The 12,001-nt window shown below is 34.6% G+C and overlaps 1 protein-coding gene across 2 annotated transcripts in view; it reads left to right on the top strand.

Moving 5' to 3' along the window:
• Positions 1–11,150, top strand: part of dre4 (SPT16 homolog, facilitates chromatin remodeling subunit dre4) — a 72,811-nt gene extending 61,661 nt beyond the window's left edge. Inside the window, exons 21-24 of one of the 2 annotated variants that reach the window (XM_083129728.1) lie at positions 412–489; positions 3,321–3,338; positions 6,749–6,862; positions 8,552–11,150. In XM_083129728.1, coding sequence (XP_082985854.1) covers positions 412–489; positions 3,321–3,338; positions 6,749–6,862; positions 8,552–8,558 — 217 coding nt within the window. In that variant the 3' untranslated portion in view covers positions 8,559–11,150. The remainder of the gene's footprint in view (positions 1–411; positions 490–3,320; positions 3,339–6,748; positions 6,863–8,551) is intronic. The other variant, XM_083129733.1, reaches the window with a different exon arrangement.
• Positions 11,151–12,001: the final 851 nt, after the last annotated feature.

Raw genomic sequence — 12,001 nt, 5'->3', positions numbered from 1 at the left:
ATTGACAAAAATCTTATCATTATTAAATATGCTGGCCATTATTAAAAATTCTCTAAGATCATGTTAATTAAAAATCTTCCTAAGAGTACACACACATGAATTTTCTATCTTCTATTTTCCTCAGCACTTGTCGTAATCAGCATTCTATCAAAAGTTTGGGGATAAAAACTTGGATATGCATCTGTATTTTTAAGAAAATCTTTTAATGGTTTGACATGAGGCTTGATAAAGCAAATTGAACAATATATATGTAAAAAAAACAACATTACTTTCACTGCATTTATGTTTTTCATTCTCCATGACCATTTATTTTAATCTGTTTGGAGTTTAAAAAACATTGAAACCTTACGTAAGTTGCAGTTAATAATTCGAGTGAAATTATTATTGAATATGGTTTTTGCTTTCTTTCAGACATTCTTCATCCAAACATAAGCATCATAGTTCAAGTAGTAAGGACCATCACAGAGATAAATCCCACAGCAAACACAGGTATCTATGGGTGAAATATAATACAACAGATTTGTTTGTAATGAATGTAATTTTTATTCGTTTAAATCCCCACGTAAAACTATTGATTTTCTTTACGTCAAAGTTCACAAAACTAATTTAATTTTAAGACCTTGTCTTCAATTATAAATTCTTCGTAGTAAATCATTTAGTAACTGATAGTAACTTAAATATTTTTTGGTAAAATTGAACAAGAACCCATGCTTAATTTTATTTTTTTATTTTGCACCTCCTATTTTTGTAAGCTTCACACATTTTTAATACAAATTACTGACTAAACGAGAGAAATTAGTTTGTCATGCATTTTATTCTGAGCTTAATTCTTGATTTTATAATCTTTTCTTCAACCTTGAAAGTAACTTGCACTAATATGCTTACGCTTGCCATTTTTTCCCCATTTCTTGCGCATCTCATTAATTTCACTTGTATTTAATTGATGACATGGGAGCTACACATATGATGCGTGCAGTTAGTGTAGTTTTACGTCATAGCCTGGGACGGAGGTGATTAGTGGTTCGAATTCCACTTTAAACTGTAGTTCCAGTCCTGATTAGCATATATGTGCATAAATTGGACTTATAATTAAATCACAGATCTCTCATAGCCTGCTGTATGATCAAATAGCGAGAACCCTAAAATAAATTGTCTAACAATTCTCGGGTTGTGCACAAAAAAGTGTTAAGTCAACCAAAAATGGAGACCAAATTGTTTCATTTAGAATGCCCAAACATTTTCTGACATATTTTCTGCATGTGTTCTGTCATACTTACTACGCACATATGCAACGCGTCTCGGGACTTCAACCCCTTTGGGTATGCTATAAAGGGACCACAAACAAAAGAACCTTCGACAAGAAGTCTTTGCTGGTCTTCCCTTCCTATTCAGCTCAGGCCACTCACTACCCCTCCAACTGTCATTCACTTGTTTCCCTGCACACTGATGTGCAACATTATAAATTATTACATGTAGTGAAATGACATTAAAATACCACACACATGCTTAAGAAAGCACACCTATTACATACATGCGAAACGTTGTGTGAATAACCTGAAGTTGTGCATTGCTTGTGGGGAAGTTACACCACTCTACCCCTTGTTCCCTCCATGTTCGAAGTTGCTGAGTGCAGGTTCTTTTTTTTTGGTGGTCCCACTATACCTGGAAAAGAACTGTAATGGACTCCAATTCTGAAAGCCAGGTAGTAGCTAGGATGAGACTTGATGGGCTGACAACAGCTTTTCTTTTTGCCTGCTTTCTTGTATGCTTCCTTCTAACTTCCAAAGTGATCTCCCTAATTTTATTTCACTCCGAGAACTCCAGTTTAGATACCCAATGGGGACTTACATTGTATTAACTTATACATTTCACATTTGCATGCCGTTTAATGTAATGTTACTCTTGATTTAAGAAAGTCAACGAATGTGTTGCGAATTTTGGAAATATAATTCCACACATGCTAAAATACCATAAGTTTATTTTACAGTAGAATTGAAATAAGTTATGCAAGTTTCTGTATTCTACGATGGCATTTTGGTAAACTAAATATATACATTCTTCTGAAATTCTGTAACTCATGTCTGTCAATGGGTTATATATGAGTAAAATATTTCAGTCTTCTGTTTCTGCAGCACGGACAGTAGTGAGCCCTGTATTTGTATATCAATTTATAAAGCCTACATTTGTTGTTTTTCCTTTACATACCAGTGATAAAAAATTTATAAATTGTGCACGAGTATAATGGAAGTACAGCAAGGCAGGGTTGCATATGACAAGACTCCCTACCGCACTTTGCAAACTTTCCTGAGTATGTGGTTTTGTACATGCAAACAATTTGTCTCGTGAAGTGAAAGATATACATTATCTTCCTCACTGCAATGTCTTGATGTGTGATTAACATGAAATGACCGTTGATCCCACACAATTCGAAAAATTAAATGTAAGCTGTGCAATGGATGTTGTGTGCACTTTTTTTGTCATGTTTTGACTAAACCCTTAACACGGCAGCAGCATCTGACAGCATTAATTTACAATCACATTACAATATTGAACAAAGGTAAAATTACTCGTGCTTATTGCTATGTGCCATGAAAGCACATATGGGGATGTGGAAGTAGTGCCACAAACGTTCACGATATTGGGCATTTATTTTGGAGGTGATGTGATCAGCACCATGCTATAGCTGCCCTCTTTCCCAGCGTTGCACCCAGGTACTCATTTATGAAAGGCTGGGAGAACCCCAGAGATACTTTACACAGAGGTCGAACTGGGTCTCGCATGTGACAGATGCTCTATGAACTGGACCACCTCAGCTCTGTATTAAACAGAGACATTTGTATTTATTTATTTTTTTAAATAACACAGAAAACAATTTTTAGTTTTGGAGCCATTATGAAACAAAGTGAGAGTTATTCACAACAGCACTATGATAATGCAGCATTGAACAGCTTTGAACGGCAATATGTGGAAGGACTTCTGTACAGGCCATATATGCGATCTATATACTGTGACACCTGTATTTTAGTTCTATATAATCCATTCAGAAAAAAGCATTTACAGATATCCAGAAGAACGCATGCACTCAGGATATCAGTTGAGATAAAATGTACCATTGACAGAAGTTATTTTAAAAAAAACTACTCTTATAATTGGAACTGTGATAATGTAGGCATACACTATGAACTCGCATGCAGTGATAATTTAGTGTGCTTGATCTTTTGGTACAATTATTATGCTAAAGTGTAGTACATGTTTTTCACATGGTATATACATACTTAATAAGTTTCTTACTCCCATTTCCTCCTTGTGTGAAACTTCAGACCTAGGATACCCATGCGGTAAGCTTTTGTGTGTTTTCACAGTTGTAGAGGGCATGAAATAGTTAATGTACTCTTCCAGTGTCATGTTCAGTTTATTATATTGGTGTAACTTAGCATGATTAATATCTCCTTTGCTTTCCAAAAACAAAACATTAGAAATGTATTGTGTGTAGTTATATCTGTGTGTTTGTGTGTCTAAAATATGCTAGAAAATTATATTATCTTGCAAGTTTAACCTTTAGTGGACGGATGTATTCTGTATATAGCCATCACGTGTATTTGTTAGGGGCGGATGGGATACATACATCCCAGCACCATGTGACAGCAATTACTTGAAAACTACACATGATATTTCCGTTCGGTCTTTTTTGTTCATTAGCATACATATAAGGAATAATATACTTGAATTACAAAATAATATATCCATTATTACTATTGAAATTCTGAAAATTGTTTCTGTAAGCTGGCAACACTGCCACTCTTAAATATTATTATTATTATTTTATATAAGAGGTTTCAGTCAGTTTTCAACTAAACTTTGCATGGTTGTAGGAATATACCGCTGCAACATACTACATTATTTTCATTCACTTCGGTCTATTGTGGGGGCCATAGGGGCATGCTACATGCCAATTTATTTGAAAAATTTCAATTATCTTCTTCTACTTCAACACTAATTATTGGGAGGCACAATGTATAAATTTCATGTGTGCTGAAAGCTCTGTCTTTCCAAAGAAAAACAAAACCAATTTCATCTCTCTACAACAATTAGTTCTGAAGTTACAAACTTTTGTGCATCGCACGAAGTTTGAAAAGCACGTACTTGAAAAGGTCCAGAGAGGGTTTACTGGCACGCAAGGCTTCTGTCTGCTAAAGGTAAATCCAATATTATGTAGACTGTCTGATGTTTTCAGAGATACTGTATATGTGTTTGACTTTTTTTTTTTTTTTTAATGTATCTACTCAATTTGAAGAGCTCTATTTGGGAGTGGAGTCATGTATTTCCAATGTACTAATTTTTGTTAGATACGTTGATCAGACTCAAATGGAGCATTTCAAAGTAAGTAGATACATTCCTCTGGTTCTCGTACGATGAATTATGACCTTAATACGCTATATTGATAGTGGTAAGTGTATTATCATTGTCAGGACAATATTGTTGTTACTATTATTATTACTAAAATTGATATTCCTTATTTACTGTAGTACCTTGCACACTTTTGTTTGTTTCATTTTTTACTAAAAGTGTGGGAGGAAGTCAGTTTGGGCAGCTTATACAGGGAAGGAATCAATTGATAGCACTGTGTGAAATTTGCGGGAAAAAAAATCTTATCTTCTATGCAGATAACTTCCCTTGGATTTTTGAAATGTCATCTGACACTACTTAATAAAAGGATGAAAAGGAAATGTAATTATGTGAATTGGTGATTGCAAAGTGCTGTAAAAAAACTTCTACTATGAAATTCAATTAGTATGCATGAACAATGTTGTATCCAACAAAAATCAAATACCACAGAAACAGCAAAACAATCATCAATTTTTACACATTTTTTTCTTAAACAGGAAGTTCCACAGTGCAGAAATCTCTTCCATCTGTCCATAATATGTACCACTACTATATTCTACAGTGTATTCATTTTGTCTTGGGGCTGAGATAGTGCATGACTGCAGACGGCATATGCCGTCATTTTTTATCATAATGTTCCACTTATATTTATGCAATATATATACACACAGCGTGTCCACAATGAGACTCCAACATTTTGAAAGTCTATAACTTTTTCATTTTAAATTGTACAGCTGTGATTCCGGAAGCAGCAGAAGCAGAAACTCAAAAAGTTTATGTGGTAACGTTTTAGTGCGCGCAATAGCCGTAGTGGCGCTGCAGCACTCGATTGTTTGAAAATGGAGATTCTAAACTAGCGTGCACAGGTTCATTCGAAAGGAGTCCACAGATGTCAGTAAGACAAGCAGTGAAGAACTGTGTGAACTGTTGACCGTTTCATACAAAGTTCTCTCGCTGCTTGTCTTACTGACGTCTGTGGACTCCTTTCGAATGACCTCCGCACATTTTCTACAACCTGTTCCTGGATTCTGGGTTTACCACCACAGTGTCCTTTCAAAACATTGCCGGTCGCCAAAAACTGATCACACCACTTCTTTATAGTCGTGAATGTCGGAGGATCCTTATTGTACACACGACGAAAGTTTCGTTGCACTTGAATAAGTGATTTCGTTTCTGCACACCACCACACAACCTGTGCACGCTCGTTTGGAATCTCAATTTTCAAACAATCGATTGCTGCAGCGCCACTACGGCTATTGCGCGCACTAAAACGTTACCACATAAACTTTTTGAGTTTCTGCTTCTGCTGCTTCCGGAATCACAGCTGTACAATTTAAAATGAAAAAGTTATAGACTTTCAAAATGTTGGAGTCTCATTGTGGACACGCTGTATATAATTGTCTGCATGCTAGAGATATGTGCTTAAAAATAAGAGAGACGTTACAGATCGAAAATGCCATTCTCTGCACCATGTCTTGTTGTCTACATTCACGTGCTATCAGCCCAAAGCCAAACTGAATGTACTGTACTGTAGAAGCTAAAGACAATTTTTCTCCAATTTAATGTCTGTTGGAAAAAGTGTTGGTAGCAATGTTGTTCGTGTGATCGATTCAATTATAAAAGATGATCCTATTTCTTCCTTCAAAATTTTGGTTCATTACTTATTCAAAAGTGCATGGTACTCAAGTACAGTATAAGTAAATAAAGTATATGGTGTGCCTTCCATAGAGAATAGTGGCTAATTCTGTTGTCTTGTAATAAATGCTTTCTCTGTTTGACCACAGGTAAAGGTACATTTAAGTAGACCAGAAACTTAGTCCAAAAGTACTAAATTTGCATATCTGTGCATAAATTGGACTATATATGTATGTCTTCTTTGTGCATTGCACTGTGGCATGAATACAGGGTATGTGGAAGTTGGGATCTACACATTCTCGGTCTTGGCCATATTGGAGGTGATGTCATCAGCACCATGCTCTGCTCTGGCTGCCTTTACCTCCAGGTATATGTTGACTGGAGGCTTGGTGAACCCCAGTGTCACTTTATGCAGGAACATTGTGAGAAAAATCTCTGTACCCTTGTCTAAAATATCATCTGGTATCATAAGCTGAATAAAACACATTTTTCTTCTCACAAAATACAAGGATGGATCTAAGAATCACATCATACACTTTGAACTTTTTTCTGGTGTAAATTTTATGTTCATATTTTGACTTTACATTAAAATTGTAAAACTACCACAGTGAAACCATGATTTTATGTTATCAATTTTTACATTTTTCCACATTTGAAGTTCCTGGAAAAATTATGTGCATAATATGGTTATATTGACAATAGGAAATTAATTTTATATTTTTTTCAGCTCTCCATCCAAGGGTAAAGATAAGCATAAGGACAAGCACAAGTCATCATCGAGTGACAAAAAGAGGTCCCGTGAGGAGAGTAAAGACCGACACAGGAGCCCGAAAAAGTCAAGGTAAAGTGTTATATAGAAAGTTAATCTGAAAATAGAAAGTTATTAATATCACCATATATAACAGTTGATGACCACATGCAGGTAATGGTCCAGGAGACAGACTAGCTACGTCGCCAGATTTCCTGGTGGCCATGGCTGCAATAGAAGCAGCAATACCAGTGATATGATTGGCTGACACACTACTGCGTACCAATCACGTTAGTCCGTCAGCTGTTGTATATGGCAAGCTGTATAGTTTGTAAACAAGTTGGAATAGTTGTCCATAATATCGTGGAATGTCGGTCGGTGCAGGTATGAGTCTCAACTCAAACGTGATGAGAAGGGAATTCCACAGGTAAATGTCCGATCACTGCTGGAGTGAATGTGGTGCGGTTGCGGAATACGCACAGGACAAAATGGGATGGCACTGATCGGATTTACCTGTGAATTACCTATAAACATATTTTGTTTTGGTTATTTAATTTTGATCTGGTCAGGTCTGTACCTCATCGCAGTCCTTTGGGGGAACGTAAATAAGAGAGTGCTAAGCCATTAAGGCTTCAACACTGTAGGCGTAAAATTTTATCAGTTTTGCTTAAAGAAAATTCAATATTTATATTGGAATATTAACTTTTGGTGGACAAACAGGAAGGTTCTTCCCATTGATTGTAAACCTGTTGAGTATGGATGTGAAACCGACCCTCCCAACACCATGTGGCAGCAATTAACGTGCCATTCATGAAAAGTACACACACAATATTTCAGTCCTGTCTTTTTTTTGTTCATTAGCATACATGAAGGTATGACATACTCAATTCATAAAACAATATATCCGTTGTTACTATTATTAACAAGCAGAGTTTGAAATGAGTCCTTTGTTTCCCTCTTAGTATCATTGGATAGACCTTAGAAAATGGGCTATCAACTGAACCACCAAATTTTTTCTGATATACAGTGAAACCCCGTTAATCCAAATTAATGGGGAGGATAAGTTTACCGGTTTAACGAAAGTCCGGATTAACTGAAATAACCTAAAAGATCAGTAGAAAATGCATTAAAACTCTGTTTATAGCAACAAAACACGTTTATTATGTTGTATTTCAAGGGCATAGGCCTAAATACACTATACAGTACAGTAAAATGTAAAGCAATGCAGTACGTACAACGAATGCGATTGTTGACTTCTAGCCACATTTAAAACCTTGCATACTGCTTTTTTTTTTCCTTTTGCCTGTCTGGATTAAGCGAAGTCCAGCTTATTGGGGTCCGGATTAATGAGGTTTTACTGTATTTAACTTTTACGTGTAATAATGAGAATAAAAGAACAAGTATCGTGGGAGTCAGTGAGAATAACACCATTGGTATCTGTTCAGCCCTATTGGCTCATCTGCAGGCTTCAGTGTTGGTACTTTACAGATTCCAAGGTAAGTTAATTCATCACGTTCCAAAGTAACGTATCTGTCTGTCAAGTGGTGTGAATTATCAACACTAATAAGATGGTTGTGCAAATGTTGTAGTGTATTCAAAATTCGCACACATCAAACTAATCAGCTCTCCTGCAAATTCAGTGCATATGAATGTAGGACAAAATAGTATTCAGCCAGCGATATGTCAGTTTTCATATTCATGTCATGGCTTTGTCGCATCTCTATTAAATTGCCTTAAATGTACTAATTGTTCACTACATATGTTTCATTTTCTTCTTTGTAGGAAGTAAGATGCACACTCGGAAGCTGGAGTTTGATCTTAGTGAGCTGACTGGGTATCTTCAAAGGAAGTTTAAAAAAATGAATGTACCTATACAAAAACTCATTTGTTGAAATTATACAGTAGGACTTGAGTTAATTTTTAAAAAAAAATTCTGTCAAGGAAAAGTAACATTCAGCACATATTACTCGATTCAAGGACAAAAAAAGTGTGGAGTATTATCTTACGTATGCTTGTGTTGCGTGTTAAGTGAATGTGTGTGCATGTGTCGATGTGTGTGCACCAATATGTGATGATCCAAACAGGAACAAGATGAAACACTTAAGTGTACAAATCCTTATATTTTAGAAACAAATGTTAAGAAAAAAATAAATTGGGATCAATGTTTGCTGGATTCTGCATATACATTCTTGGTTACTTGTCACATTTAATGTTCTCTACATAAGCGTTCCATTGAATGGTAATGGAACATGTGCAGTGTCATATGTTATTGTTTTTCTGTAGCAGTAGTAGGGATGTGTGCTTGTGAGCGCAGTTTGGTTTCCGATTACTGTTGTTTGCACATTTGTTCCCTTGTATGAATGAATAACGTATGTTAGCTGTAAAACCTCATTAAAATGTTCAACCGAATGTAGATTTTGTTTATGTAGATCATAGTCTTTGTGTTGTGGGGACCATTTATTTTCATGTAAAGAGGTAGTTTCAATAGTGGATTTTTGTAACATCTAGCTTAAATGCACCAAAAAAAATGCTTTTAGGTATATATTTTATGGCTCTTAAGTTTTAAATGCCTAGGATGTATAACTATTTACATGCTGCAATAATGTAAGTCATTAAATTTACACTATATTTATTCTAATAAGAAAAGTACAGTATAAACAACAGATTGCTGCAACGATTTATCTGTCCAACTTATTTTCCACCAAAAACAAATTCCAATTGCTAGATAAGAAAAAAAAAATGTCACATTAACTTACATTCTAACATTGTTTCTGGATTATTGGTATTCTGCCTCAGTATAATGAAAATTAGTTCAACACGCCATTATAAAAATATATTTCAATTTTTTTTTTCTATCAACTGCCCCATATTTTTCATTGGTTTGTCCCAAGACCATCAAGTGATTTTTTTTAAAGATTTTTGTTTTTAAATAGTGCTGAAAATCTGTCCATCTGTAGCAATCTAACCTCTAATTATTAGTCTCCTGTAATAATTTATACAGCCATTTGCCTTTGAAATGGAATTTCATGCATCTCATCACAAAAGTATCATGGAACTTTTTTTTTTTTTTTTCCGATTGTACTTTTTTTGTTCTCTCCATTTCAAGTGTCCGAATATTTGTATTCACACAGTGGAATCGTTAAGAACAAGAAAGGGCAGTTTGAAAAAAATGTGTCTTTATGGTATTATTATTAACATGTTAATTGTAACCTTTTTTGTGTTGAAATTATGAAATGTAATGAATGTTCAGCTTATTTTGAAAATTAACTTTCGTAAAATAATATATCCCATTTTTTTAAAAAAAATTTTGAACTAACATTACAATATATAACATGCACATTCTTAATAAATAGTAAAATAACATTTGCAAGTAAATATGATAGTTATATGATTAATATATTGTTTATCTAAGCAATGTTGTTAAATACCATGGAGTACGATCTTGCACTGATTGTATTCTAGTGTGCTCTCCTATTATCACTGTCATATTGTTTGCTATATGCACACATAATCTTATGTTTTTTTTAAAAAAAGTCATGTGATGTTCTTGCTATTATTATTTTGGAACATGTAACAATAATTTGTTAGTGAATATTTCTACCTCCAAACCCCTTGTATTTCATGTATTTATAATATTTAATTTACCACTTGTTACTGTAGCAGGTCTGGATACTGTACATAACATGGATTAGTGATGTAGACAACAAGACATTGGTGCATAGTTGTTTATTCATTTTGGTTCCCAGTGAATTTATCATTATAGAATGAACTTATTTGACATTTTTTTTAGCACAATGATATTTGTACAGTCACTGACACTTCTGGGTTGTAACAATTCCATTGAAAATTTATGGAATTATTACAACCCAGAAGTGTCAGTGACTGTAGATTTTGAAAGATCTGCACTACTGCTTTAGATTTTTTTACCCATACTTTGTGGCCAACATTAATTGGAAATTTGAGATAGGTACATGAATTGTTTGCACATTTCGGGAAGGAAAAGAGCTTGCAATTTCCATGTTGACTGTTTCTTTCTGCATTTGTAGGTGATGCATTTTTTTTTTCTGTAATGAAATGCTTACAAGGAAATTGTAAGTTTATTTAATTTTGATCCAGGCAACATGTAGAACAAAGGAATTCCATTAGTTATGTAGGTGATTGTTGATTTCATCTGGAATTATGCAGATGACCAAGAGACCGGAACATTAAATGTGCACAAATAATCTGAGGAAGTTCACTAGTGAAACAGAGATCATTTTTTAATAATAAAAATGGTATGTTAACATCCACGATTAGAAAACTTAATTGTGCTTATGAATCTTACTACAATGTTTGTCTTTTTTTGTATTTGCCTGTTCTGTCTTAATATAAAAAGAAATGAACAATAATGATATAATTCTGTGCTTTATTACTACTAATACATATTTTCTCACATCCTGTTTCCATTCTTCCCAGTTAATTTTGTTATTCTAACTTACTTTCATTTTCTCTCTACCTTAGCCGGACCCTGTGGTGGAGTGGTTAGCACATCGTGCTAAGACACTAGGGATCCTAGGTTTGAATCCTGGCCTGAACATTGATGTTTCTGAGTGTCCATTCATCAATATCATCCCTCATTCCCATCTTTGCAAATTACCCAAAAGTGGCACAAAATGTGAAGTAAAATAAAGCAAATTGCCTTTACCTTACTTTCTCTGTCCCACCTTTATCTTTGCTCCCTCTCTTCCCCATCTGTAGGGCCTCCCCGATGCCATAGTGGTACCATTGTCACCTTGTAATGAAGGGATCCTGGGTTTGATTCCTGGTGGGGAGGCACATAGTGGTTCGGATCCCACTTTAAACTGTAGGTCCAGTCTCGATTAGCCTTACTGTGCATAAAGTGGACTTAAAACACCAATAGTTGAAATTTAACTACTATTCCTAACAGCTTCAGTGTTATGCTTTATAAATAAGCTATATAAACATTCATATAAATTATTAACAAACATACTCAAGCAGAGTAAAAAAAAAGCAACCAACACTTAAATCCAATACCATTTACTATAAGGAAGCATAAGCCCATTCTTGAATCCTAAAATCAATGCACTTTCCTGCCAGTATAGTAATTATTACTATTCATTGTATTCTATATAATATAAACATTTGGTCCTTTCGTACAAAAGCGTTTACAACACTAGGAGATATAAGAATTATAGATTATTGACAAAATCAAATAAAAGGTTAAAATGTAAT

This window comes from Lepisma saccharinum, chromosome 1 (genome assembly GCF_977018435.1).
Source record: "Lepisma saccharinum chromosome 1, izLepSacc3.1, whole genome shotgun sequence".
NCBI lineage: Eukaryota > Metazoa > Arthropoda > Insecta > Zygentoma > Lepismatidae > Lepisma > Lepisma saccharinum.
This window is presented reverse-complemented; position numbering and strand designations above follow the sequence as displayed.